Source organism: Apteryx rowi, unplaced genomic scaffold (genome assembly GCF_003343035.1).
Source record: "Apteryx rowi isolate R43461 unplaced genomic scaffold, aptRow1 scaffold_712, whole genome shotgun sequence".
NCBI classification, from domain to species: Eukaryota; Metazoa; Chordata; class Aves; order Apterygiformes; family Apterygidae; genus Apteryx; species Apteryx rowi.
In genome coordinates, this window is record NW_020450997.1 from 22,199 (window position 1) to 49,790 (window position 27,592).

The window sequence follows — 27,592 nt, forward strand, 5'->3', positions numbered from 1 at the left end:
TGATCCTGTGCAACGTGCTCTAGGTGACCCTGCTTGAGCAGGGGGGTTGGACTAGATGATCTCCAGAGGTCCCTTCCAACCTCAGCGATTCTGTGTCTTTGATTCTGTGAGCTACCTCTGAAAGCAGGAGGATCTTCTCAATGTAGAAGAGCTCAGAAAAGACTCACTGTGAGGGGTTCCTGTCCAGTTTGGTACAATCCCTTCCACTATGTTGATCTTCCCTTTGCCTTCAAACCCCGATCTCTCTTGCTTTCCAAAAATAAGTCTAGAAGCAAAAGGATTCAGGTTCTGCAATTTAAGAAAAAACAAAAAACAAAAAAACAGCCCATTTAGATTGAGTGAGCCCAACAGTGCCTCTGCTAGTGAAAAAGGACAAGTCATCTTTGGATGGCTTGTAAACAGAACATGAGCTGGCAAATACTTAGCATTTGTTGTGCTTATCAATCTTTGCCTCTTATGCAATCATAGCCTCACAGCAGCTTTGTATGTACTTTCTGCTAAACTTAGGTATATTAATACTAATGTTAGTATATGGGTTGATGGGAGCAGGACTTGGCCTTTAGTACCCTGAAATACTGAAGATATTATTATAGTGACAGATATTATTCCCCATTCCATCTCTAAGTATAAGAAACACCTCCTGTCTAATTACTTTCCAGATCTACATACAGTCAAATGAACAGAGACAGTGTTTGTCTGGTTTTTTTATAACTTCCTCTCACCCTATGAAGTATAACCCATTCCTGGGACCAACAGGGCATACTCCACTCACTTAGTTTGCAGGTCACAAGCATTGGTGGCACCTCAGTCTCTATCTGTGAGATGGACATTTGTCTTTCAGAGGACAGAAATATTTATCCTAAAGTATTTGGAACATCATTAATAAAAATCTGTGTGAAATTTAATGGCCTCTGCTATACCAGGCAATCCCATAGTACATTTTTGACCATTTCTCTGAAATCGATGTATTTTACTTAAGATTAACTTTCATTGATCAAGGTAGGTTTTCACACACACTTATTAGATACAACCTTTTGGCTTTTTTCTTTATGCAGAGCCTGAGCAGAAAACATGGCTGTGATGTTTGCCCACAGTATGGATAACAACAACACTCCTTTTGTTCTCCCTACATCATTGCTCCTGCTGCAGAACATCAGCTACCCTGAAACCTTGATCCCTCCTGTTAGCCACGAGATGACAGAATCAGGCAAGGAGGCCAGGTCAAACAGGAACCATACTGTCTTGCAGTATGATCTGAGGCCAGGGGAAATCATAGCAGCCAGCATGATTTTTGGAGTATTGTGGCTGTTTTCCATCTTTGGAAACTCCCTTGTTTGCTTAGTGATCCACAGGAGCAGGAGGACACAGTCAACCACCAACTACTTTGTTGTCTCCATGGCTTGTGCAGACCTTCTCATCAGTGTGGCAAGCGCACCGTTCGTGCTGCTCCAGTTTACATCGGGCAAGTGGATGCTGGGAAACGTGATGTGCAAGCTGGTAAGGTACATACAATATCTCACCCCTGGAGTCCAGATATATGTGCTTCTCTCCATATGTGTGGATCGATTCTACACTATTGTCTACCCCCTGAGCTTCAAAGTGTCGAGAGAGAAAGCCAAGAAAATGATTGTAGCATCTTGGATTTTTGATGCTGCATTTGCATCTCCAGCTTTCTTTTTCTATGGCTCCAAGTGGGATGACCATTGCAACTTTTTTCTCCCAAATTCTTGGGAGGGAGCCATCTACAGTATCATCTACCTCCTTGTGGTGTTTTTGATCCCATCCATTCTCATTATCCTATTCTACCAGAAAGTCATCAAGTACATTTGGAGAATAGGCACTGATGGCAGGACTGTCAGGAGGACAATGAATATTGTTCCAAGGACAAAAGTGAAAACCATCAAGATGTTCCTAATGTTAAATTTACTGTTTCTTCTCTCCTGGATCCCTTTTTATGTGGTACAGGTGTGGCACCCACACGAAAAAGACTACAGAAAGAGTTCTTTGGTTTTCATGGCTATCACGTGGATCTCTTTTAGCTCTTCAGCCTCTAAGCCAACCCTATACTCAGTGTATAATGCAAACTTCAGAAGAGGGATGAAAGAAACTTTTTGCATGTCCTCCATGAAATGCTACAGAAGCAATGCATACACCATCACCACCAGTTCAAGGATAGCCAAAAAAAATTACGTTGGGATCTCAGAAATCCCAGCGCCAGCCAAAACTGTAACCAAAGACTCGATATATGATTCATTTGACAGAGAAGCAAAGGAAAAAAAGCTTGCCTGGCCTATTCATTCAAACCCTCCAAACACATTTGTCTAATTGGCTTAATTGCTTTGAAAAATGATTATGCATCACCAGAACAAAGAGCTTTATCTCCTTTCTGAAGAAATGTATATTTACATATTTTTAACACAACTTTTAGGGAGGAAAAAAAGATGTTTTATTTTATTAAATGCTTTGATTTTGATGTATCTAGTCTATTTAATTTTACTTACATTCTGCTTTTTGAAACTACTGTCCCTGAATCATGAGCATTTTTTTTTTTATAAAAGAGAAAGCTCTTACAATGTCTGTATGTAGTAAAAAGGGGAAAGAAAAAACACTGCTTTTTTAATTACTGTACTTTGGCCACCATGTATAAATGCATAAATCCACCCAAATCCATCTATACTTCCTTTTATTATATCCTTATGGATACTGTTGCACTGTGGTTTACTTTCTTATTCAGACCGCGTGTGTAGGACTTTTGTATGTGGGCAATCCTGGCATAGCTCTAAGGCCTTTGAAAGCAGTGGTAAAATTCCCACTGCCTCTGTAGGGTCAGCATTAGGTCAGTGCTGAATGCTTTTGTATATTCTGTGTTGCACTGTCAAAGAGGTCTTGCGGTACCAACTGTCTGAGAAAAACCCTCCCCACTGTCTTGCTCACCCAGGCTCCTCTCTACCTGCATCTGTGCCCAGCCTGAGATAGCCTCTCGGCACTGCCTAAAAAACCTGACTGCCCAAAGGCAGATAGCTGCAGCAGGAGACGGGGAACTGTGTGATCCATCCTCATCAGCAATACTCCCCAAGGGACAGCTAAGTGCTGTGTGAAATCCCAGAGTTACATCCTTGGCAGTTGGCAGGTGATTTAATTTCTTGCCAAAATGCGAAGAACAAAATTCCAAGGCTGGCTCGGGAGCTGCTCAGCTGATAGCACACTTTGCCCAGCCTTATGTCCAATAGCTCTGTCTTGGGTCCATTAACCCAGAGTATTTACCCTTGGGGTGACTTTTTTTGCTCCGTCTGGGATATGTATCTACTCCGATCATTAGGACTGGGTAACAACACCCTTGGTTATCTACCAAGAATTACAGAAATAGATCATTAAATCCACGGGAGAACAATGAAGTTCCTTTTTTAAAAAAACAATTCAACCTGAAACAAACATTTTTTCCCCTCATGTAGTTATCAAACTCATTAATAAGAATCAGGCCACTTTTGTATATGGAATATTGATTTTTTTTCTTTTAATTCAAGTAGTATTGACCAGTAGTACAGTTAGCAAGCCCCAGAGAGCACAGACAACTAGTTATCCACAAAACAAGAACAGCACAAGAAGACGGTTAGTGAATTCCCCTACACTTGCAGCATCACTGTGCTCCTGTGAACTGGGAATCTTGTCTGGACCCATAACAGCCCAGTCCAGACCACTGCACTCCACACCCCAGTAACGCTTCCAGTTTTTCTTCTGATAGCATAGACAGTAGAGTCCCATGGGATTCAGACCAGATGTCCATCCAGCCCAGTATCTCGTCTCTGACTGCAGTCAGAAGCTGGAGGACATGGCATAAGAAGCAGGGAAGCTAGAGAGTGGTGTCCTGACTCATCTTTTCAGTTTCTGGCAGTCTCTGCTAAGAATTAATACCCTTCGCAGCATAGGTGCCAGAAAGTGGTGCCTAAGAATCAAGGATCTGACTTCTTATCACTTAAGGATCTTAAGCACTTCTTCCTATTCTATACTTTCTTTAGGACTAGCTCTGAAAGTCAGTAGAATAACAGAGTAAGACCAGTCTGCAAAAGAAAACCAAACCTTAAAATTTTAGGCAGACACTTGGCCGCATTCACAGGTGTCAATAGCCAACCAGTTAGTGGCTTTTTGCCTTCAGCAGAGCTAGAATTTGATTTTAGGTGGTGGTAAGGAGGGGGCATTTGGGACTATATAATACAGTAATGTCCTATGGCAACACATGTACTAAACGTCTGGGGATCCACTGCTTGGGTAAGTGCTCAGAAAAGGTAGAATTCAGGCTTCTGACTAGAGCAGTAACTAACATTATTGCTCCTACACAGTAGGAGTTCATCAGCTGGACTCCCTGGTAAAGTGTTTTGAGATCATTATCTCCTCATCAAACACAGAGGTCATGAGGCACAGAGAAGTGCAGCATCTTACCCAACTTCTTCCAGCAAGCCAGTGGCAGAGCTGGAAATGAACCAAGGACAGGACTTGATTACAAAACTCCATTAGATCTTCCAGCTCTGATTCACTGCTGCCTCATGTTAGTTTTTTGCTGATGTAATTCCACAGAAATCTATCCAGCCTCAGTGGCATCAACCAAGAGAAACAGCCGAGAAAAGGAGGCCCATAGAACTTTCACACCACAGCTACAGATTCAATGCAGGAAACTTGAAATTCTCTTGTTAATCCCCTGGAGCAGCATATTGTGCCTTATTTAATTGGCGAGTTTCTCCAGGAGAGAACATGGAGAAAAAGCAGAGAGGAGAAGGGGAGAAGAGAGTGGTATTTGTCTGTTTTTCAAGATACTGAGACTTAACCTCTCGGTTCTGCACTTCACAAGCTACATCTGTTCTGTACACTCTCTGTATCGCACCCGCTGTGAATGGAGCTGCACAGCAAACAGCTTGATGTGGTTCGCATAACTTTCCATTGATTTCTTTTCCAAGTACTGGTTCTTCCTTGCCTTGAGGCAATGCATATTTTTTGCATCCACAACATCCTTTGTCATGGAGTTCCACAGGTTTTCTATCCCTCCTATGAAGAACCACCTCCTCTAGATCTTCTGTTGGGAAAGATGGTGAATCCCTATCCACTCCCTCTATGTCAGTCATGGTTTTGGAGACTTCTATCATATATCCTCTTAGTTACTGTTTTCCATTCTGAAGAGTCTCATCCTACTCAGTCATTTCCTGTACCTGGCTCCATCCCATACCAGGCTCTCCTTAAGAGCATACTAACGTAGCAGCCAGGCCAAGGCCAAGCATCCTATGGTCCAGACTACCAGGAGGCATTTCAAAAGATCCTAAAAGCATTGTGGATGCTTTGATCCCAGGCATCAGACCATTCAACAGCCAACTCTGTGGGCAAAAGACAGTGTGCAGGTAACAGATGTCTGTGTGCTTATAACATCCCTCCACATTCTCCTAGTTCAAAATCTCAGGAGCCCTGCTACACGTTTTAAAGAGATGTTCCCAATCACATGCTTTTCAGACAAGAATTATCTTTTTCTTCTGCTTCCACAGCAAACCTGGAACACCTGGGCTCCTGTTCACATGTGAGGCCTGAAAATACTGTAGTAACGAAAGGTAATATAACAAGAGCAGAGAGTACTCTGCACACACCGAGCACACTTGGGTACCTCTGTTTCCAGGCAGCAGGGAGCAGAAGCACATGTGCAGTCGAGCCCCAGATGACCAAAGACTTATCTGAGAGACTCTAAGGCTGGCCAAGTGGTGGGGGAACTCCTTTGGTGAGAAATATCCCTGCATGTATGTCAGAAAGCTTCCTTCCCCTTTTTCTACCACAGTAAGTGTGGTTGTAAAAACTTTTACTGTCTTGAGGATCATTTCCAGTGTAGATTTCACAAATTCAGAAATCCCCAAGAATTAAGGATCTGATATTTCTCACTGAAGTCATTAGCAAAAAAAATCCCACAAATAGGAAGAGGAAGGCCTTAAAAATGAGACAAGACCAATATTTTCTGTGTGACTCACATCCCAAGCAACTTCTTTCTCCCTGAAACATCAGCGTTTACTTAGGTTTTTCTCTGCTGCTTAACTGTCTCTAACACAAGAAAGTCAGATCTAGGGTCTTCACGATTTCGAAGCAAGTCTCAGACCATCAGGGATATTAAAGGAAAATATGACTGTTATAACCATATGCAGGGGCTGCTTCCGTCAGACTTGCTCCATGGCCCAAAACAAAGGGGGAAGAGCGGTAGTCCACCTCTAAGGCACCAAAGCCACATTACAGACTAACAGTCTGCCAGACATCTTTCGAAACCAAAAATGAGTGTTTTTCATACTAATAGGTTCAAAACCACAGACTTCTGTGTAACTTTTCCTCTTTTGAACTTCCCCACCTCCTAGAAGTTGTAAAACTACACAAGCTGGCTAGAAAAAGTCTTTCACTGCCATTATATAATAGGAATAAAATATCACCATTTGGAAAAAGATAGCAGTCTACCCTGAAAACCCAGGTCTAACCAGCATTGCTATTGGGACTGAAGTTTGGGGATTTGTTTTCTTAAACATTTCCACATCAGTAAAAGCCCAGACACAGTTGTATCAGTGTAAGCATGATTCTGCTTGTATAACTTATTTTAGCCAAAACTGTACTGGTAAAAATACATTTCTACTATCATAAACTGCATTTAAATCAGGAGGAATTTGCCAGTACAGCTGTCCCTTCACATAGGGTGCATGCTGATAAACCTTTTCTAGTGAAGATAAACCTTTCTAACTTCAACTATCATAAGATGCAGCTTTAGGTATTGTTAAAAAGTTATCCAAAACAATCAAACAAAGATGAATCCTTAAACTGCTAGCTAGCAGACAGATACAGATACCTCAGTCCTAAAAATCAGTCTTCACAACCCAGCACGAGCTAAAGGAACACAGATACGCACCTCATGCCACTGGCAAGTAGAAATCTTTTCCACTGCTCTTACTTTTTTCAAAGTATCAGGTTAAGATAGGTGATGATTCCATCACCAGCCACCATGTAGCTCTCAGTTTGCCAAGGTCCCAGAGGTGTCAGAGACTCAAGAGGAAGATCATACATCATTCAAGCAAGAAATGGAAAACACCATGGGATTTGCTTAATAAATATAAACCAGTATTTCCACACTACTTCACAGTTCCTTATTGCTCACAGACCATTTTAGCAATGTGTGTAACACAATAATAAAATTAATGAGGGATGAGGGAACTTTAGGACTGAAATGAGCAACATGATTCAGTTAAAGGCACCTTTAAGAAACACAGTCTAATGCAGGAAGAGCAGGAAGGCTTACACTTTGGAATTGCTATTACAAATTGTCAAATTATATTCCTCCTTTTTATTTCAGCAGAAAATCAGATTTTCAATTAAAGATACCTAAAATTCATGAAGGAGAGGGGGAAGAAGTGAGAGGAAGAGACACACATCCCTTTGAACTATTTTTCAGACAGCCTCCCAAAGGTGATAGTGAGGGGGCTATCACCAGTAACTGGAGTTAGAAGTTTCCATATGTCCAGTCAAGAATCCCCTGAGTTTTCCAGTCTCCTCAATTCAACCAGCTTCACTTCAGAACTAATTGAGATTGATTTAGGTGCTGGGTTTCCAAGCTGTTGAATGCATGCCATCGATTTTAGCGGAAATTCTGAGTGCTCAGCCTTTCTGAATATCAGATCCTTCCTGTTTAAAAGAAAAAAAATGGATTTGAAGCATATTAAATCCAGACCTATATGCTTAAAGGAAGGGTTATTAGCCCCTTAAGTGATTCTGTAAGTTCATATGTCTTTATTAGTTGGCCCTTTTCAGACTACCAAATGTTGTGGAATAGGCCATTGTGAATTACATAAGCTTTATTTGAACTGACTTCTAGTAAAACACAACACACCTACTGAAAGATTTTTATGTAAATGTCACCTTCTGGTGAGCAGTCTGAACTAAAATCCAAGGCTGAGTTTTATTCTACACTACTGCTAACACACACAAAGTCTTCTTTCATTTCTCTCAACCAACTGGGTAAAATACAGAAATGGCATACATAGCAGTAATTCCTTTGTGTTCAATGCTGCACTCATTTTAGACCAGCTCTTGATTTGGTCCTACATTTGTAGAGAAAAAAAGAGAAAATTTTACATCATCAATTAATTTAAATTGTCCTTATCTCATGCCTGGCCAGACATTAGCCTTTTCACTGTGTGTACAAGTGTGTGAGTAAGAGCGAAACATTTTTGTTTCCGTGATTTGGGAAGGGGGATGTACAGAAACATTTTCGTTTTCAGTCTGTGTAGAATTAGACAGGATTAGACAATAGAGGTCACAGATCGATGGGCGTAATTGCTTCTCTTAATTCTAAAGGCATGAGAGCACTTCTCACAGGTTTCAGTTCAGTCCTGTAAATTTACTGTCTCCACTGCAATACTTACTCTACAGAGTCCCTCTTCATATTGATCCAAGTACAGGAAGAGCAAAGACTAAGTGATATCCAGTTAGCAAGATTTCAGATTATTTACAAGTTACCTGTAAATGCAGTAGGAGTAGCACTGAGTTTCTTATTAAATCGGGGCACTGTTGGGAGCTGATCTGCTGTGAGGATTTCTGCAGATTCAGAAACAGCTCTTGCCACATTATTGAATTGGTCTTACTAAACCAGGGAGACTTTTTTTAATGAAGTCTTGGGATTTTGCATTTTTTCCTTGAGAAGTGGGATGTTATGAATGTACAAGGGCCTTGACCCTCGTACTAGGAGTTACATTGACTGCACAGGCTTATGGCAGAAAGCATTGAGTTTTCAGAGCTAAATCATGCAGAACCTTAGGACATCAGTGGAAAGTAGCTACCACTTTGATACAAGCCATAAAACAACCAGATAAACATATAAAGAGCTATTTCAAAATACTTCAAGAGAGAGTGACATGGCAAATGGTGGCTCTGGGTAACCCTCCATAAATTGATCTTGAACCTACTTCAATGCCTCTGTAAGTCCCATCAGAGAGCTCCTGTCTTTGGTGGAATAACACATTGTCATTCCAGTACCGCTACACAGTCATTCATCACCCCTGCTTATGGTCTGCCACCCTCATATCCTAATGCTATTACCAGTAAGCTCATGATAGAAAAAGAGTTTGTCATGGCCAAGTTCCTAGTTGTGTCTTCAAAGAGAGTTTCCTGCTTGCTGATCATGTCAACTGTCATAAGAAATTCCTATCAATGTAACAGGATTTGGGGTTTTGTCTTCAAAGGAAATAATACTCTCTTTCCTATATTAAAAATCTATTCATACTAGTGAGCACTCTTTAATACATTTGAGTATTATATATTTCAGGTATGTGATGTTGTTGTGGAAGTTTTTCTTGAGGAAGAACCCTGGAGGACATTACTCCTCCTTGATCCCAAATGACCTGTTCAGTGGTCCTCATAGATTTAGCACCGTTGCAAGAGTGCAAAGGATGTACTTATTGCAGTGGCTTTTGTAGTATGTGCAGAGTGTGTACTGGGCGTACAACACCCCTGACTTTCCACAGTTCCTGTTAGAACTGCACACTTGGAGAAGAAAATTCAGTAGAACCTCATCATTAGCATGCAGAAAGCTACCTGGGAGATGGTACCGCGCTTTAGTCTTCCCACTCTAAACTCTTACTTGGTGAATGTAGAAACAAGAGCCTAACAATTTATCCACCTGCAGCACTGACCTAGAAATAAGAGCATTTCTCACAGAGCACCCACTATGACTTAATCCTTACAGTTAGTACTTTTCCTTGTGATTTCCAAGATTAATGGCATTCTCACCACGGGTTTCAGCATGAATTTCCTCTGAATTTCCCTAAAATCACCCTTTATTTCTCCAAGACTTAAATTTAACAAGGGACAAGAGAGTGGTATACTATATTGAAGAGTCAGTGAAGACACAAACAAGGAAACACACAAGAAACAAACAAATCACTTTGGTGCAACATAACAAATCTCTGATTTAAAAGAAACATAGAACATAATTTACATTAGAACATCCTGTATAACATCATGGGGAGTTTCAAATGACCCTCAATATCTCATAGGAGGTACCTGTAAAGCACCTCCAAAGTGCTGAGCACTTCTACAGTACACAACTCTAACATGTGCAGCCAGAGAGTTTGTGTGAAGGGGTTAGTTACACTCGTCATTTAATCTACATACAGTCTTCAGCTGGTAAAAATTTGGCCTTCAAATTTGATACCACATGAGAAAAATGTTCCAAAGAATATAAGAGAAGAGACTATGCAAGAAATGAATGGCAAATGCTCCATTTCCAAGCCAAAACTTTCAAAATTGAATATTAGGGTTCCAAGCTCACCTGGCTAGACTTTAACCATTCAAACATTCAATTTTAATTTCTATTTTCAGAAACTCCTTTTTCAGTATAGATATTTTAGAGAATATCTCAGAAGTCATAGTTGAGGAAATCATCTGTTTTTCATTTGTTGAGAAATTTATCACACACTATAAATGTATAATACTCTTTGAAGGAAAAACATGTTCCATGCACCAACATAACAGAACTATAAATTTTTAAATCCCAATACAAGTGAGGTTTTGATCTCAGATTTACTACTAAAAAAACACTGTCTCAACTACTCCTTTGTTACATAGAAATCTTCCCTCTTAGATGGATTCTGTCTGGTCAAATTTGATCCAAAATGTAGAAACTAAACCAAAAATCTCCCAGCCCATAAATTCATTTTGGAACTTCTTATCACTAGCCCAATCTGCTGAGGAACCAACACTTATTAAATAGTGTTTGCAGTCAGTCAGTCTCAAAAATGTTTGAATCTATTTGCCACTTCCAACTCAACTTGAAAGAGAAGTCATAAAGCTAATTTAGTTTTGAGAGCTAACATTTGGGAGATGGGTGAAGGAAGGTTGATCAGACTAACCTACCCACCCACATTGGAAAGCAAGAGAACTCCATCATTGCTTTAATACTCTAAGAACAGCCAGCCAGCACGTGCCCTTGCTGACCAGCCGTCTTGCATGTCACTACAGGTCAGCCACAGCACACCTTTCACTTATCCACCAGCAGGGCTCAAGGAGTCAGAGAGGCAGCTGGGCTTACTGGGTGTACAAAAAAGATGAAGACAAAGACCACAAACCCAAAGCAAAACAGACTGTATGGTCTTAACTACTGATGGAACAACTTCCTTTAGCAACATAGTCTAAATCCCTTCTCACATGATTTCACCATGGAAATACTCCTGTAAATTCGATGTAATTTCAGTGTACGAAATCTGCACAAGTATTACATAATATATTGTCATTATTAAAGCAAAAAAGCCAGGTGAATTATATATTCCTGCCTCCTCCAAATCTCGGAGGAAAATAAAATGATCTTAGTGATCTATGAGCTTCTGTATCATTTAAGAGTATGGTCACAAATTATCAGATTGGAGCAGTTTAAGAAGGTCCTGCCTTTCAGATGAGAAACAAAATTGACTCCAAATAGGCCTAGTCCAATCCAAGCCAAAGGAAAATGAGTTTGTGCAAACGTTCCTTCAGTGGCTCTGGCAATATCGGAAAAATTCTTTGACACAGGTAACCATATTTTAATCTTTAAAAGAGGAAGCTAAAATGACACTCCCTGAAAAGAAAACATTGAGTGAGAAAGACAAGAAGGGAGTCCAGGCAGGGGGAGAGCTTGAAACAGCTTGAAACTCTAGATTAATTCTTTGAGTCTACCGAAAAGCAGCTCAAGCTCTGTTTTTTCTTTGGAAGACAGAAGAGGAGTTTGCAGAAGAGGACAAAGGAGAAGAGGACAAATGATTGCTGCCAGGCATAGGCCTCACACTTGATTCTCTCTTGTAGCCTAACCCCCCCTCCCCGCAAGAGATACACTATTAACTGAGTTTTCTCTGCTCCTTGCTATGGTAAAGCTGTGACCACAAAAGTTACCAGTGCACCTTGGAAAGCTCCATATCTGATCTCCATAACAGAAAAGAAACTGGAGTACATCGGTTCTGATCCTCTGCTCTACTCTCACCTTCTCTATGTAGAGCTTCAGATCAAGCATGATAGAAAGACAGACCGCAAAGAAATAATGCTTAGAAGCAACCTTGACTGTCCCTGCACTTCTCTCCATCCTTCCTTATTAACTTGCAATTGCTATTTTATAAAATTCTCACTGATGTCTGAAATCAGTTATATACTAGTGAAAACAGTGAAAATTAGGCTTTGCAGTAACAGAAAGAACATCATTTTAATCCATGCTAGCAGGGGGCATTTGAGGTTACAGCTAGAATTTCTGATAGACAAAGGCAAAGCTGTGTTAATAAAATGCACGTTCATTTTGTTTACATGACTTATTTCATGCAAAGAGCATAATTCAGAAAAAATGCAGAGTGAAAGCAAGCCATCACAAGGGTTCATTCATCATTCTGCCTACAGTTTTTTTATCAATATGTCCACAGAAGTGAATCTGTACTTATTCCTTGAGAGAGAATTTCATGACAGAGAGATTAAATCAGACAAACTTTATCATCTTTTTTTCCAGCCATCAGTCCGTTTTTTTTTTAATCTGCCAGCACATGTAGACAGTATCAGCTCTTTTAACAACTCTACTCCTTTAGTGACATTACATTGCAAGAATGACAGTATTAAGCAGCTACTTCAAAAATACACAAGATTACATAAATCCAGAAAGCTAAAATAGTCAATTGGCTGTTTCTCAAACACCTGCAGCAATCCACTTTGGTTCACTTGGTATACTAGTATTAAAAGGTTAATTGCTCAAGAGGCGATAAACTTTAGGAATAAGAGAAATGCAGCTTGCTGAAGTGAGAATGACAAAGCGCTCTGTTCTCAAAAAGTGATCCCTGCAGTATGAGTAAGACACCACATTGTGAAGGTTTACACAAATATTTATCACGAGAGTAATTAGCTTATCACAAACCTAGACAATACCCACTTCCCACTTTCTCCGACTATGACCCCAAACAGGATTACAATTTTAAACACAAAAACTAACAATGTGATCCTATTTACTTTGATGAAACTACTGGCTAGCGTTCATGACATAGATAAAGACCTTTAGGCCAGAATAGTTCTCTCTCACAAATGAATTTCCTCTTAGCGTCATAGCAGATGTTTCAGTTATAAGTCCAAGTGGAATTTTCCCTTTTATTTTCAAACTCTGTCACTGGTTAAAACACTGGGCAACTTGGAATTTTAAAGAAATGCAAGTTTTTAAGAGCTTGCAGTGCAGAAGGGGTACTTGGTGTGACCTTACTGAGAGCTTAATATGCAGAAGGGGTATTCAGTGTGAACTGGAGGGTAGGGTACAGAGAGAAATAGCAGAATAACTCATATTTTTATGCAATCCTCTGCAAAAGGAGCCCTTGACACCTTCTGAAAATAGCTGCAAGGCCACTTGGGAAAGAAAGATTTACAGAATACTCTTTTCTGTAGGGAAGGAGGAATGCGTGCAAAAGAAGTCAGAGATTTCAAAGTACAGCTCTAGGAGCAAGGAAAGAAAAAGCCCAAAAATTCAAAATGGAAAACACAAACCTAGCAACACAGCAGGATCTATGTTTCATGGGGAGTAGGAAAGAATTGTTCTCACAGCAGCAGGCATTTGGAGTATGCCGTGCAAGGAGACGGTGAAGTTGGAGGATGTTACTGGCATGCTCCACCACAGAAATATGTAGCATTTGCTGTTGCCAGCACTGTATGTAACTCTCTCAAAATACATTTTCAAAGATGCCATGAAGAAGAAGGTATGGAAAAGGACACCTTCCATACCTAGCTGACCTATTCATTTTGAACTCATTTTTGTTCGATTCATATCAAATATCCTGGCTTATGAAAACACACAACTTACAATCCACTTGTAGTCTTTTCTCACAGAAGAAAATCTTAGTTTATTATCCGAATACCTGTCAGTTGCAGCATAGGTAAGAATGCCAGCATTTCCCACTCTAATATATAGAGCATATACAAGAACCATGGCTTGAAGCAGTGGTTAATGTTGTCAGTAGCGTTGATTTAAGCCAGTTGTGAGTTACAGGTGGACACACAAAAAAACAGGGCTAATCTTGCAAAGCTTCCACCACACAAGTGTTTCTTCTGGAGGAAAAAAGAAACAGAAAACCTGTTGTTTTGTTTTGGTTTTTTTTGATTAAGTGTTGTAGCAAATCATTAGCTACACAATGAAGGTCTTAGCATTTTCTAGTTACAAATTTAAAGTAGGTAAGATAGGAAAATACAAATGATAGTATAAATAATATAGAGCAACAACAGCCTTTGCAGAAATTGCTTCAGGGATGGGTTATAACTGGCGCTGCAAATTCTTCTTAAATATCTACACAAATCTATACATTCCATAAATACAGCATCAGTTGAACTTTAGTCCACTGCTACGCTATTCAGTGTGAGACCTCAAATTTTGCTGCAGATTAAAAGCTTCTGTGTCCTAATAAGAAGGGGACATAAATGGGGTCATAAAAGAAGTTCAGTTATTCACAGAACTGAAATTAATGCTCAATAACACTAACAGCAGGAAGCTTACAAGCTGGTGTTTTGTTGTCCTTACCTACAGCAGGGATTTCTACACCAGCTGATCTTCTATCACTCATGCTGCAACTCTGAAGCATAATGAGATGGATTAAGGGCTGTATTTCACCCTTTTATCTACATTTTTAGACTAGTCTCACACACTTGGTATATTAACAGTAATTTTATAGCTAACGATAGAGGTTGCAAAGTGGTGTAGTTGCACATGCAACTACAGTGTCTTCTGTCTCTTCACAAGAAACCAGGAATAACTGGATTCACTAATGAGTTAAACTAATCTTCACCCTAAAATGTAAAAGGGGGGGAGTCACAGGCAGTCTCCCAAAGCTAGTCATGGTTTCAGCTGTCAAGACGGGAAAAAGCTTTCTGAAATGTGTTTAATACATTCTAAGAAACTTCTGTTATAAGTTATAATAGTCTTTTGAAAAGCACTTAATGGAATCCAGATTCTTTGGTGAACACTTATTATTATCAGATTATGAAAGAAGACCATGACTGATGGCTTCTATAAATTTTTTTTTTTTTTACATATAATTAGGCAAAATGTTCTTAGTTAAGTGACAGGTCTATAAAACGCATTCACTTCATTTTTCAGGATTCCATGCACCAGACATATACTTGGGATGAAAAAAGGCAAAACTTATTATGTCTTGTTCTTACCAAGTTTCCATTACCTGTTAACTCCTTAGGTTAATCCTCCAAAAGGCTCAGTGCAATCATATACTTGCTTACTCTGAGTCTTATTACACCTTAGCATAACAGAGTCCTAGCATTGCTATAAACACCAAACACGATTTATAACACTTTTTGAAGATTGTGGATAGAACTTCCAAAAGATACCCACCTTTACCTAAGCAAGTTGTTCTAGTTGACCATTAGATTTCCAATGATAAGCAGGAAAATGAAGCATTCCAGGGCTCATTTCCCTTCTTTAATGTTTGCAAGAGAGCCAGCTGTACACACTTAGCGCAGGAGGCATGGGTGGAAGGCTGTACCCATCTTACACAAAGGGAGGATAAGACTTAAACACTCCTCCATTAGAGGTGCTAAACGGGACTGCTAGTCAGGGGGCCTGGTTGTTTCAGATCTAGGAGACACTTCAATGTGTATGGAGACTGCAGGCATAGGGTACTGAATGAGCATGAACCACAAACATTTCTGTTAACTTTCAAGTGGAACCGCTAAACTTCAAATTCCAAAATAAAGGACTCGTGGAGATCCAAGGCCAGAACATTTAATAGCATGCCATGACTTGCCATGTGACAGAAGCCACTGAACCAATCTAATCATTCTTGCTGGGAGTCCTACAGCTTGTGACAAAATACAGCATCTGGAACAGATTGGAAGATTGTAGTTGGAGCCTCTAACTCTGTGTCACATGTATTTTGGTTTGCAGGGCAAACAAGAAACCAGTTTCAGATGATGTAGGCTGTAACATGCGTCCTGTCCCATCTGCATAAAGCACAAAAAAAAACAAACCCAAAAAACAAAAAAAAACCCCACACTGTTAGAAGATAGTTGCCACCAATTGTGCCACAGAGCTGGGCCCAGGCTTGCTGAACACAATCTTGTAATACCAACTGCTGGCTAAGCCAGGCAGCAGCGGCCACCATGATGGGAAACAGATGAAAACTGTCACTCAACACAATCGGAAATTCCAACTTCCCGTTTTCTTCATTAAAAAAAAAAAAAAAAAAAAACCCTTAACTCCCCGAGAAGTTTCCCATGTGGTATCACAGAAAAGGAATCAAAAGAAAAAAAAAAAAAAAAGGAGGAAAGAGTAAATGTGGTATTTCTGAAGAAAGAAGAGCTCCATTTGGCAGATAACCTAGTGCAGAGTAAAACTTTTCTGGTCATGAATACCACAACATCTCTATGTATTTTCTACATCTCTGATTCAGAAAGATGCTTAGGTATATACACAACCTTTAAAGTACCCACTTAATTGCAATATGTAGTTTACATCTGAAACTAGAGGCACTGTGTAAGTCTGCTTGGTAAGACCAAAAATAATACATTACATTTATGGCATGATAATGTTACAAAATTCAACTGCAAGGTGCACAGAGTATAGTTCTGGATATCTGGCCTAGATTTTTCTTCCAGAGAACACAGAAGAAGGTCAGGCAAGCAGTCAGCACAGTGTAATAGATCTACAGTTATGGCTTGGCTTTGCTGCTGTCTTTCAGGACAAACTGCAGTTCAGATCTCAAAGTTGGGGGGGGGAGGGGGAGAACCCTCAGATGGTGCCCATCTCTGCTTCAATGTTACTTAACCTTTCAAAATAGTTTTCCATTTCCATGCAACATTTCCAGCACTTGCTAACTAAGTACAAATGTGGAGGGGTTGTAGAGTGAACTTAAAACCCTGTTTTAAGGATTAATATACAGAGTCAGTATTATTATGAAAACAACCATGCTATACACTGAAATATGGCACTTTAATATTTTCAGTGCTATCAGCAAATCCTGAATTGAGATAATTCTAAGCAGACACAATTATTTCAATAAAAAGAATGCAACACTCAGTCTAGCAATCATTCATTATATTTATTCTATGAAACAAAGAAGAAAACATAAGATCAAAAAATGTTCCATGCATTTCATAAAATACATAGAAAGACATTGTCATGAGCAAAACAAAGGACAAGCAAGCAAAAGCCCCACTGAATATCCCGAGAGCTTCGCTTCTTCACATTGCATCATCTACATGCAAAAATGCATCTACCGGAGAAGGTGCAGTCTAAAGGAAATGGTAGGTTATCTACCAATACCTTGGGTGAATAATCAGCCCACGAGGCTTTTGCCATCCCCCCTCTTATCGCAAGGCTGAACTGATTCAGCTTTTTCCTCACTACCAGTTCTTGGCATTATCTTTGGCTGGGAAATCAGGCTACTATAGCAGAGTTTATATCAAGTCTCAGGCAAGGAAGAAACCAGGTCCCAAATGTAGCTGGGTACAGAAAAATAGTCGGACATGATGAGTGCAAGTAGGTAGCAGATGTTCCACTGCTGGAAGCAGGGTGAATGGAGATGCCTTAACTATAATACTAGGGGTAGGAAGAGCAAATACATTCTGCGACAGAAATATGCACAGAAGCAGGGAATATATCTAGTACCTCTCTGTAAGAGCACCAATAACAAAACACATGCTGCATTATAAAAGGATGCTGAAAGTAACGTTTTTATTTAGTTTACAAATTACGTTACTACAAACCCTCTTACTGAAAGCTTTGAAAATTCAATGAGAGAGTCCAAAAAGTGCCTTTTTCTTGACCTACAGTATTCCACTTCACTTTAGCAAAGCTGTTACAAGATCCTCCTCCTGTTTTTATTTTACAGGACCTCTCAGCCTCCCACAATAGTTACTGACCACACAACTGCTGACCACACAGGCAGTCTAATTCTGGGCTCATGCTTTTGACACAAGAGCAGCCCCCACCTCCTACTGGGAATGCCAAAAAGCTGCCATAGCTGTGTTTGGGGAGAAAGGGGTAGAGAAAGGAAGAACAAGGCTCCACTTATATAAACATCTACTACCCCCAAAGCCCCACTCCATGAAGGCTTAGAAACACCACAATCGAAGAGCTTCATGTGGGGAGGAGCAAAGAGAAGACAGCAGACTGTGATCCTTCCCCCTGCACCCAGTGATCTGTCCGCTCCTCCGATAACAGCATTCTTCTGCTAGCTACCAAGCTATCTGTCCTGTAGTGCTAACGGTTCTGCATTCAACTCCTGTGAATAATGCACGATAGGGGAAGATTGTTACAGTTACAAATGTGTTTTTTACATTGTTTCTTAAAAATATAAAACTAAGAATTCATATTTTAGAAGTTACAGCAAAGTGTAATTTAACTTGTATAGTGAAGCGTTTCAAAATCAGAAGATGTGACATTTTGAATTGCCTGTGTTACCTTAACTCTGTCCCTTTGCATGAATGTATCAGAAAAATGACTTTGCATTATATGATTTTTTCATTTTTCAATCTCCCAAAAGAACCTTATTCCATTCCCTGGACAAGCAGAAAAGAGGCAGAAAAAAGATTTCATGGGAAATCCCAAGTCTAGCATTTCTCACTTTTGAGGGCTTGCAGCTAGAATAATGCTTTATTGATGAAGTTTTAAAAATTCAATTATGTTTCAGGTGTTCCTTTTCCATTAGGAAAACAGAAACTGCTGTAAAAAATTAAGGTCTCACAGGCCTCAGTGAAGCACAAAGGTTGAGTCTTATTTTAAAATAACTGTCCAGCTTCCTAACTAGTGTAATTTCTGTGTTGTCCATGTAAACATTACACAGAGTCTTTGTACCACCCACTAAGTCCCTTGCTTCAATCAACTATTTGTGCCCAAGAGCACATCCTTATGTTTCTTCCTACACCACAACCATCCTCCTACACCACAGAAGATGTAACAAAATAGGAATTAATCATAAGCCTCATATTTACAGGGATTGCTGCTGTTTGCTTCTGTCTTCCCAGTCTTGGCAAGTTTGGTTGAGTTGTGCTGTGCTTTGCCCTGCTCCTCTCCAGTTAGTAGGGCTTTTATTTCAGAGGGGATTTTCCCTTGGTCCATCGCCATGCACCACTGCTTGTACTGAAATATGCAAACACATTAGGCATTAGCAAACTGCCAGGATCACATTAGCAGACAAAATGAGAGCTGCAATCTTTACCTTCCAGTATATTCATTTAAGGTTTGGCTTTACTGGGCTGAAGCCTCTTACAAAACTGCAGGGCACTAATGAGCTAAGCACATGTCAATAGTTGCATACCTGGCCTGAGTAAATCCTGTTTCAGTCAATAAACTGCTACTCAGTGGCAGTGCCAGACACAATATTGTACTTATTAAACAACACGGAACACTTTGTGCATTTGCTTGCCCTTGGCATGCCAGAATACCGTTCCAGTTCATGGCCTATTAAAAACAAATATTTCACATGACTCTGGGCCTGATTGACTATTAAGAGGTCCTTTCTAATTGTACAAGAGACAGTAACAGGACACTTGCCTTATTCCTAGCTCCCTCACCTTTAATTCTTCACTGGCAAACCCTGAAACACACTGCAAGGCCAGCTGGCTGAATTTCCACCTAAGTCCTATCCCTATTCATCTGTGTTGACTAGCCCTACCTCTTCAAACAAACCTAACACAAGGTCAAAGCAATATACTCAATTCCAGTGGCACCTAACTATCACTTGAGGAGCTGAGCTTGTATTTCGAGACAAAACATTCTCTTTTGCTCATGCAGCTTATTTGGCCAAGACACCCATTTTATGCATGTTCTAAACACTGCACAGCTGAGCAACCATCTACACACGTCAATACAGTGTGCTCCAAAATTCAACCTCCCGTACAAAGACAAAGGTCAGTGGGAAGCACTGGCAAACTATGGATGTATCTCCCCACTGACCTTTTAACACATCTCTTTCTATCCTCTACCTCCTTCTCTCCCTGTCAGAGGCTTTCCAAAATAAAGATTTCAAAGACAGACTTGCACACAGTGGTCCTTTCTTTGTTTACTTCTAGTTCAAAAGTAGAAGATAACTTGCAGCACACGGTTCATTTTCAGTATGCAAAGTGGGCAAGCAGCTGAGTGCATCTGTTAGTAATGTTTTAATACCTTATGGCCAAATCCTACTCTCATTTTAGTCACAGTGATTTCAAGGACAAAATGTCCATGAGAGCAAGTCCCAAATCAAACTGAGGGTTGGGTTAAATGATAGTTTCTTACCATTTCAAGCTCTTCTCTGAGAGCGCAGATGGCTCGCTCTCTGCTTGAAACCAGCTCTTCCAGGTACTGGTACCTCAGCTTCTTCCTGGCTCTGCACTCTCTTGCACTCTGACGACTCCTTTCAAGTTTTGCCTTCAAGTCTATTTTGGCTGGTTTACGACCTCGCTTGCCTGGTTTCTTTACTTTGCCTCCAACCACCTGGAAAGGAAGGTTATTTTAAAGGTCCTGTTCTGCAAAGAGAATGCTGCAACCATGTGATGGTACCTACAAGATGTCTCAAGCCTAAACCTTGCACACACTTTCACTGATTCTGGAGCAATAGAGGATGTAGCTTCTTTAGAGGGCTGACATGTGAAGGTTTCAGTGACAGCACCAAAAACAAAAGAGAGGGTAAGACTAATATGAAGTCAGTGCTCAAGCAGTCCTATTGCAAATGCTACTAATCTGATTTGAAGTAGCAATATCTAGGGGAGGAAGAGACGATCCACCAACTCCATAGCAAAAGTGTTTTAATATTAGCAACCAACATCAGTGACAACCCTTGTCCTAATACCTGCCAGCTGTAGAAATACTAGATAATGGAGTTTAGCACTTTAAGTTGGAAGAAAAAAGTTACTGACTTATACTAGTCCAAAAGCTTAATTTTGTTGCAATAAAATGACCATAGTTTCAGGAAGCCTATTCTTAAGATGAAATTTCTCAGAATTATTCCCTGGCCATCTGAACTTCCTCAGACCTGATTTACTTTGAAGGAATTTTCTGAGGATTTTTACTAAAAGGGAATGTAGTTAAACTAAGTCCTGCCTTTCAGTTCCATTTCCTTCCTGCCTGACCCCTGCTGCCTCCTTTGGAGCTGTACCTAACTCTCTGGGCATTTTTGCCTAAACACAAAAAAAAAAACCACTGTAAGATTGTCTCCTCACACCACCTATGCCAGTGTTCAACTCTGAGTGCCATACTTAGATCTCCCTTACAGAAACTCAACCCCATCATTTCTTGTCCTGTACATAGCAGGCACTGGGAATGATTTTCCCCCTTTTCTTTATTTATTATTTTTTTTTTTAATAGATCTGAAAGCTTCCCATGCTCCAAATACAAAAGAAGGGAATAGTTTCCTCAATGTTTACTCTATGCTTCCGCACCCAAATATTTTGCTCTTAATATCAGAACGTGGCACACAAAAGTCTTAAACATGGTATGAAAGTTAGTACAGTGGCCATCAGGTAGGATTGCCCTGTAAGCATTATGTCAGTCAAACACCCTACTTTCCCTCTGAAGTGAGAATTTCACTTTATTTGCACTTTGCCCACACTGTTTGAATGGAGAGGGTGTGGAGAAACACACCTAACACACACACACACACACACACCCCTATATATAAGAACTTCACTGCTGGCTTAGTGTTTCACCATACTGTGTATACATGGTAATTTTTCTTATAAGCAGTGTTCAGAATATCACAGTTCATAATAAAAATGACACTTTTTACCATGTGATGCTACAAAATAAGTCTACTTTGATAGTCACAGAAGTCACTTGTTCTATAAGCTTAGCAGGCTGCAATAAAAAACAATAAAATAGTGAACTGATGTGCTAGAATGAAAAAAAGAAAAAAAAGGACTATAAAATTGAGCCTATTCATTCTCTGAAAAGTGAGCAAACAGTCACATGGCAACATAATCCTGCCCTCTCACATATTGCCTCTCCTAATTTATTCAGTAGTAGCTCCTATCATAACCAAACAGAGGAACAGAAAGTATTTAATGGACACCAAGTGATAATGAAACAAACATAATACATTCAGAAGAGCAAGCAAAAACTCAAACTGTTTTGCATTTGAACTGCAGATTACAGTTTGAATAATCCATATCCTCCACTCATCCTGTAACAAAGGTGCATCCCTTAAGATTTTCTAGCTTAGTTACTATTTTCCAAGCTTGCCTGTAATTAATGCACACGGTAATTCATTAAACTTAGTGCTCTAAAACAGGATAACCTGGTCCAAGGCACAAAGTAACATTGTTCCTGTTTTGCTTTTATAGAAAACTTTTTGCAGCTTGTTGCTTCTCAAGGGACACATTCTGCTCCCCATCTCCCTCATCTCTGCTCCCTCTCCATTTCTGAATCTTAACTTTCACCTCCCTGTCACTCATCTGATTACACAGCAAGCCTGTTTGATTCACCAAAATAATACAAATGTAAGCAGCCAAGGTCAAGCGGAGAAGGAGATTGTCCCACTTGGGGCACAACAAACATGGCTCTGTCCTCTCATGGAACCACACTCTCATTTCTGTATGGTGCAGTTTATACTACTAGTTCAGTAGGAGAGAGAAATACACAGAGTTTTCACAGGAGGGGTTGGAGGCACTCACAATTTGCTAACTATTATTACTCACACTCAAAAGAAGCTTTCTGGATATTACATTATGCACCATAGCCAAAGCACTTAAGTCCTCCAAGACTTTTAGAGCCCGAGGCTTTTACAAGTTATGCAAGGCAGTTTAAGATAAATCTTGAAACTCCAGCTCTCTTAAAAATCTTTGCCACTCTTTGAGCTCTGACGCTCCAGAACAGCAGGCTTGCACTCAAGATCAGAGTTCCAGCACACCCAATGCTATATGAACAACATAGTAACTACAGCCTCAGGCCTCAGCAGGAGCATATTACTGTCAGGCTTTTTCACCACAGTGTCAAGCAGGTAAATACTTGCTGACACTCCGTTTCTCAAAAGCAGCAAGTCAAAACTACTTGTAAATAGCACTCAACCTTTCCAAGGCCAGTGTCTTAGGCAGACACCGGCCGTGAAAAGAAGTTGTTGCAAGTAGCACAACTTGCATCAGGTAAATCCAACCACCACAGCAATCCCACAGAATAACTTCTTTTTAAGGACCTGTTATTTTAAAATACTTTGTGTATGTTTATATGCAGCTGGTGTCTTTTCAAGGTAGGAGTCACATCAACACAGAACAGAGAAGTTAAAGGAAAAGGAGAAGTGGATCATTAGACCAGAGCATCAAACATGCTCTCTCCAAGTCTGCACGTAACAAAGGGGCAAAGCTTGACGCAAGTTTGTGGTGCTTCAATCCAAAGCCTATGCTTAAAGGCATGATTTTTGCGGACAGATCTAGAGATGTGGACATAAAACAGTTAAAGGCACTTTGGAGTCTGGGATGGAAGTGAACAGTGGTACAAACTGCTTTGCACATTGCAACTGCATCATGGAACCACCATTATCAATTAACTACTTTGCCTTTAGTTCTCTCTAGAGAGCTTCTTACAGATAGATATACTAATTGCTCTATTTCTCAAGATCTTTAACCACTGCATCAGCCCTGCACATGTGCTCTATCTTATGGGGGGGGGGGGGGGAGAAAGACTTGCATCTCTGCGATCATTTCTTGCCAAAGCTCTAACCACCAGGACTGCAGATATTATGGAGAGCTTCCTTCCCTCTTAACTCTGACTTTAAGTACCAAGACCCTAATAATCTGCCTTCACACCACCCTGAAAGACTCATATTGTCTCCATGGCTCCTGAACTGCAATTCACCATATAATTATGCATTACCCTACACAGTCTGATTGATTTAACCAAACCCTGCATTCTTAGTAACTTTTTCTCACTAATATTTAGAAGCTCCTGCTGCAAGCTTAAGCAACCCGGTTGGGGAAAGCTAAATCCTTTTTCACCATTCCATCTTACCATACCTCCCTGGCTTCCAGTCATGTTTGCCTAGCCAGTTGCTATGCTGGTGCAACAGAAAAAAAGACAAAGCAGAAGTGCTAGTTGATGCTGAGCATGGCAGCAGACCAACAAAAAACAAGCAAATGCTGTGTTCCCTTTGTATTCCCCTGGAGTTCATAAAGGGATGGGATCCATTAGCATTCAGCAGTGGGGATTTGTTTTTTCAGGGAGTTATATGCAATCAAGACCCACAAGAATGCTAATGATAAAAATTTGTCATAAAAATATTAATAATGACATGCATTTGTCAGAAGTCCAAGCAAGCTCGTATTTCAGCTCACCCATGCTTCAGAAAACACAAAAACATAGCTTCTCTCCCTTTTTAATACAGTACTGAGATTGCAACATCATTCTTGCCTGGCATCAGTGTTCAGGTACAAAATTATTTGACCTGGAATTATAAATAGCTTCAATTACTTGACCCGATATGGAAACAGCACTCCGATTTTTGAATTTCTATTTTGCCCAGAGATGGGCAAAAGAGCATTGGGAGGGGATTCAACAGATATCTGGAGAAGCGCTGCCAGAATGAGTCCTGGAGAGATCCTCCTTTGGAAGGACAGATAGACGCAATATGGCTACTAGCAGTCACATCCCCCATGAATTGAGCCACACTGACAGAATACTGCGATAAAGCTGGCCTTGCTGTTACACCTGCAGGTACTGAACAAATTGCCAAATTAAAACAATGCTGTCTGTAGCCATCAGTTCATTATCTTTCAGCACCTCTCTGTTCATTCAAAGATAAACAATTAGCTCTTAAGAGCTACATCAGCCAACACCTGAGATCCGACTCAGGGAATCATCTTAAACAGTGGTCCAGACTCTTATTTGCCTTAGTTGCTAAAGGTATAGGTCTGCAAAATCCAACTTAGCATGAAACTGAAGATCATCTACAGAATGTACCTAAAACTATAAAAATAATTAGCAAGAAATAAAAACAAGCTTAAGCACTGAATTTGTTATGGTAAAGGGGTGGAAAAAAATCTATTCATACTTGCGAACATTCTCTCAAAATCAATAATCAAACAAAATGAGTCATGAGTCTCCTAATAAAGATGAGGTTATCTGACCTGCTAAGTCACGTTATCAGTCACAGTAAGAGTATATAACCTAGCTAGAAACTATGCTGATTATTCCTCCATTGCATCACATTTTAACAGACTAATCTGTGTAAAGCTTACAACTTTCACTGGCAGACTCAGTATCCCAAATCACACTGAGAAAGCACGCCAAAAGTGCAGCTGATAATGATCCAAAAATTTAAGATTTTAATTAGTGAGCAAACACTTTAAGTCTTAAGCAGATATGGGAATAAAAATTACAGCTAAAAGTCTAATCATGCAAAATGATTAATGTGCTAAGAAGGTAATCTTTAGCAACAGATGTCTGTAGAAGATCATTAAAAAAAAAAAAGCATAAGCTAGGAATAAATACTAAGATTTCATAAAGTGATAAGCAGATATCCACATGTCAAGATGGGCAGGCATTAAGGTTCAGGTCAAGAATCACTATTCAGACTCTCTAGCAATCACTTGAATGCCTCCTTACTGCTCAACAGGTCAGAATCCTCCCTTCCACCCAGGAAGGAATTACAACCTTACACATGGAAATATATGCCTCTACCTGCCACGTACGTTCTGCCAATTTATACTAACAGAACCCAGACATTTCTTTAAACCTCTCTCCGTTAGAGCTCTAAACAGGCAACAGTCAGCTAATGCCATACTAGGTATAACCTCTTAGCCCACCGCAGACACGGAATAAAACTGTTCTAGCTGATTTGCAGGGTTTAAGCCAATCCATTTTACTTACCTATTGCAAATGTGAGAAAGCAGATACGTGAGCTGAGTCATGCTAACCAGCAACAACAGTGACTTGTTAAAATATCTGAAGATTTGAGATTCCCTGTCTCAAATTCTTACGCAAGCTATTTAGCTTTTACATTTCAAAACAAGTAACAACGAGAATCCTTTACGTTCGGACAGGAACCTGGACTAAAGAATTCTACAGCGCTTTAAAAACCCGCAAACTCTGAAAAAGCCCTAAAGGGTAAAAACATAGTAACCAATCTCCTTAACAACTTAGATCATTATGAAAACAGATCCTGGGCTCCACTCTCCGCTCTGACTCCCTGATGAATGCGCTAGTCCTCAGTCCCTGCTGCGGTGTTCAAAGCATTCCTCAGAGTCAATTCCAGGATTGCCAGGGAGATCATCTCCCTCTTCATGATCCTGGTCACCCACAACAGCAAGGGTCAAAGGCAGAGAAGTGTGAGGGGATATCTCACGAATGGAGACCTGTCAAGCTCTATGTATTAAGCACAACATTGACATCTGACCTGCTCTCACACTCCCTCCAAGGGATGTCTGCATCTCTGCCATGTGCAATTTACAGCAAAACTCCCCCTGCCTCAGGATTGCACGTGACCAGATATTTGATGTTACAAAGCTGGGTAGAGGCCAAGGCAGTGCAACTCCTCCTCCGCAGCCTTTCGCCATGGACCTTCCCCTGCCCTGTGACCAAGTACTCTCCCAAAAGGGAAGGCTGCCTGGACACTAGGGCAAGACATCCACAGACACATGATCTACACTCCATAAATAAAATTGGGACAGAGATGACCACAGGTCCCTGACAAGACAGCTTTAAAAATAATAATAATAGGAACAGCTAATTTGAGGGGTTTGTTTTCATTGCAAACTAAGTTACCACCTAAAAACACTCTTATCTATTTAAAGGTTTCTCTTTCACCTCATGCATTGCTAGTTTGTTGAAGTTTAAGAATAGTCAAATCTCAAGATCAACGTTCAAGGCCCTGGGTCAAGTCTGCTGGTGAATGAACACAGAATCACAGAATCGCTGAGGTTGGAAGGGACCTCTGGAGATCATCTAGTCCAACCCCCCTGCTCAAGCAGGGTCACCTAGAGCACGTTGCACAGGATCATGTCCAGGCGGCTTTTGAATATCTCCAGAGAAGGAGACTCCACAACCTCTCTGGGCAACCTATTCCAGTGCTCTGTCACCCCCACAGTGAAAAAGTTTTTCCTCATGTTCAGATGGAAGCGTCTGTGTTTCAGTTTGTGCCCGTTGCCTCGCGTCCTGTTGCTCGGCACCACTGAAGAGAGTCTGGTCCCATCCTCTCAACACCCTCCCTTCAGATACTTGTACACGTTGATAAGATCCCCTCTCAGTCTTCTCTTCCCCAGGCTAAACAGGCCCAGCTCTCTCAGCCTTTCCTCATAAGAGAGATGCTCCAGGCCCCTAATCATCTTTGTGGCCCTTCGCTGGACTCACTCCAGTAGTGCCACATCCCTCTTGTACTGGGGAGCCCAGAACTGGACACACTACTCCAGATGTGCCTTCACCAGGGCTGAGTAGAGGGGGAGAATCACCTCCTTCGACCTGCTGGCAACACTCTTCCTGATGCACCCCTCCAGGAGACCATTGGCCTTCTTGGCCACAAGGGCACATTGCTGCCTCATGCTTAACTTGGTGTCCACCAGCACTCCCAGCTCCTTCTCCGCAGAGCTGCTTTCCAGCAGGTCAACCCCCAACCTGTCCTGGTGCATGGGGTTATTCCTCCCCAGG

General features: G+C 40.6%; 2 protein-coding genes across 6 annotated transcripts in view; one reads left to right on the forward strand and one right to left on the reverse strand.

Annotated features, from left to right (window-relative positions):
• Nucleotides 1–47: 47 nt before the first annotated feature.
• The window catches only part of CREBL2 (cAMP responsive element binding protein like 2), a 32,646-nt gene continuing 5,101 nt past the window's right edge, over nt 48–27,592 (reverse strand). The window contains exons 2-5 of one of the 5 annotated variants that reach the window (XR_003256976.1): nt 20,261–20,458; nt 18,976–19,123; nt 13,896–14,085; nt 7,307–7,680 (exon numbers count right to left, since the gene is read on the reverse strand). Coding sequence is in view for 4 of the 5 variants with exons in the window: in XM_026087331.1 (XP_025943116.1) it covers nt 18,953–19,123; nt 20,261–20,458 (369 nt within the window). In the remaining variant the exon portion in view is untranslated. Of the gene's footprint in view, nt 289–7,306; nt 7,681–13,895; nt 14,086–17,060; nt 19,124–20,260; nt 20,459–27,592 lie in introns of those variants that run through there. The other 4 variants (XM_026087335.1, XM_026087333.1, XM_026087332.1 and 1 more) reach the window with 4 other exon arrangements.
• GPR19 (G protein-coupled receptor 19) lies at nt 929–2,403 on the forward strand. Its single transcript, XM_026087330.1, has one exon. It carries the CDS (start codon nt 1,072–1,074, stop codon nt 2,323–2,325), a length of 1,254 nt encoding a protein of 417 aa, XP_025943115.1. The 5' UTR covers nt 929–1,071; the 3' UTR covers nt 2,326–2,403.

Coding starts and splice junctions, on each gene's coding strand:
- GPR19 (XM_026087330.1), top strand. CDS start 1,072: ATGGCTGTGATGTTTGCCCACAGTATGGATAACAACAACACTCCTTTT.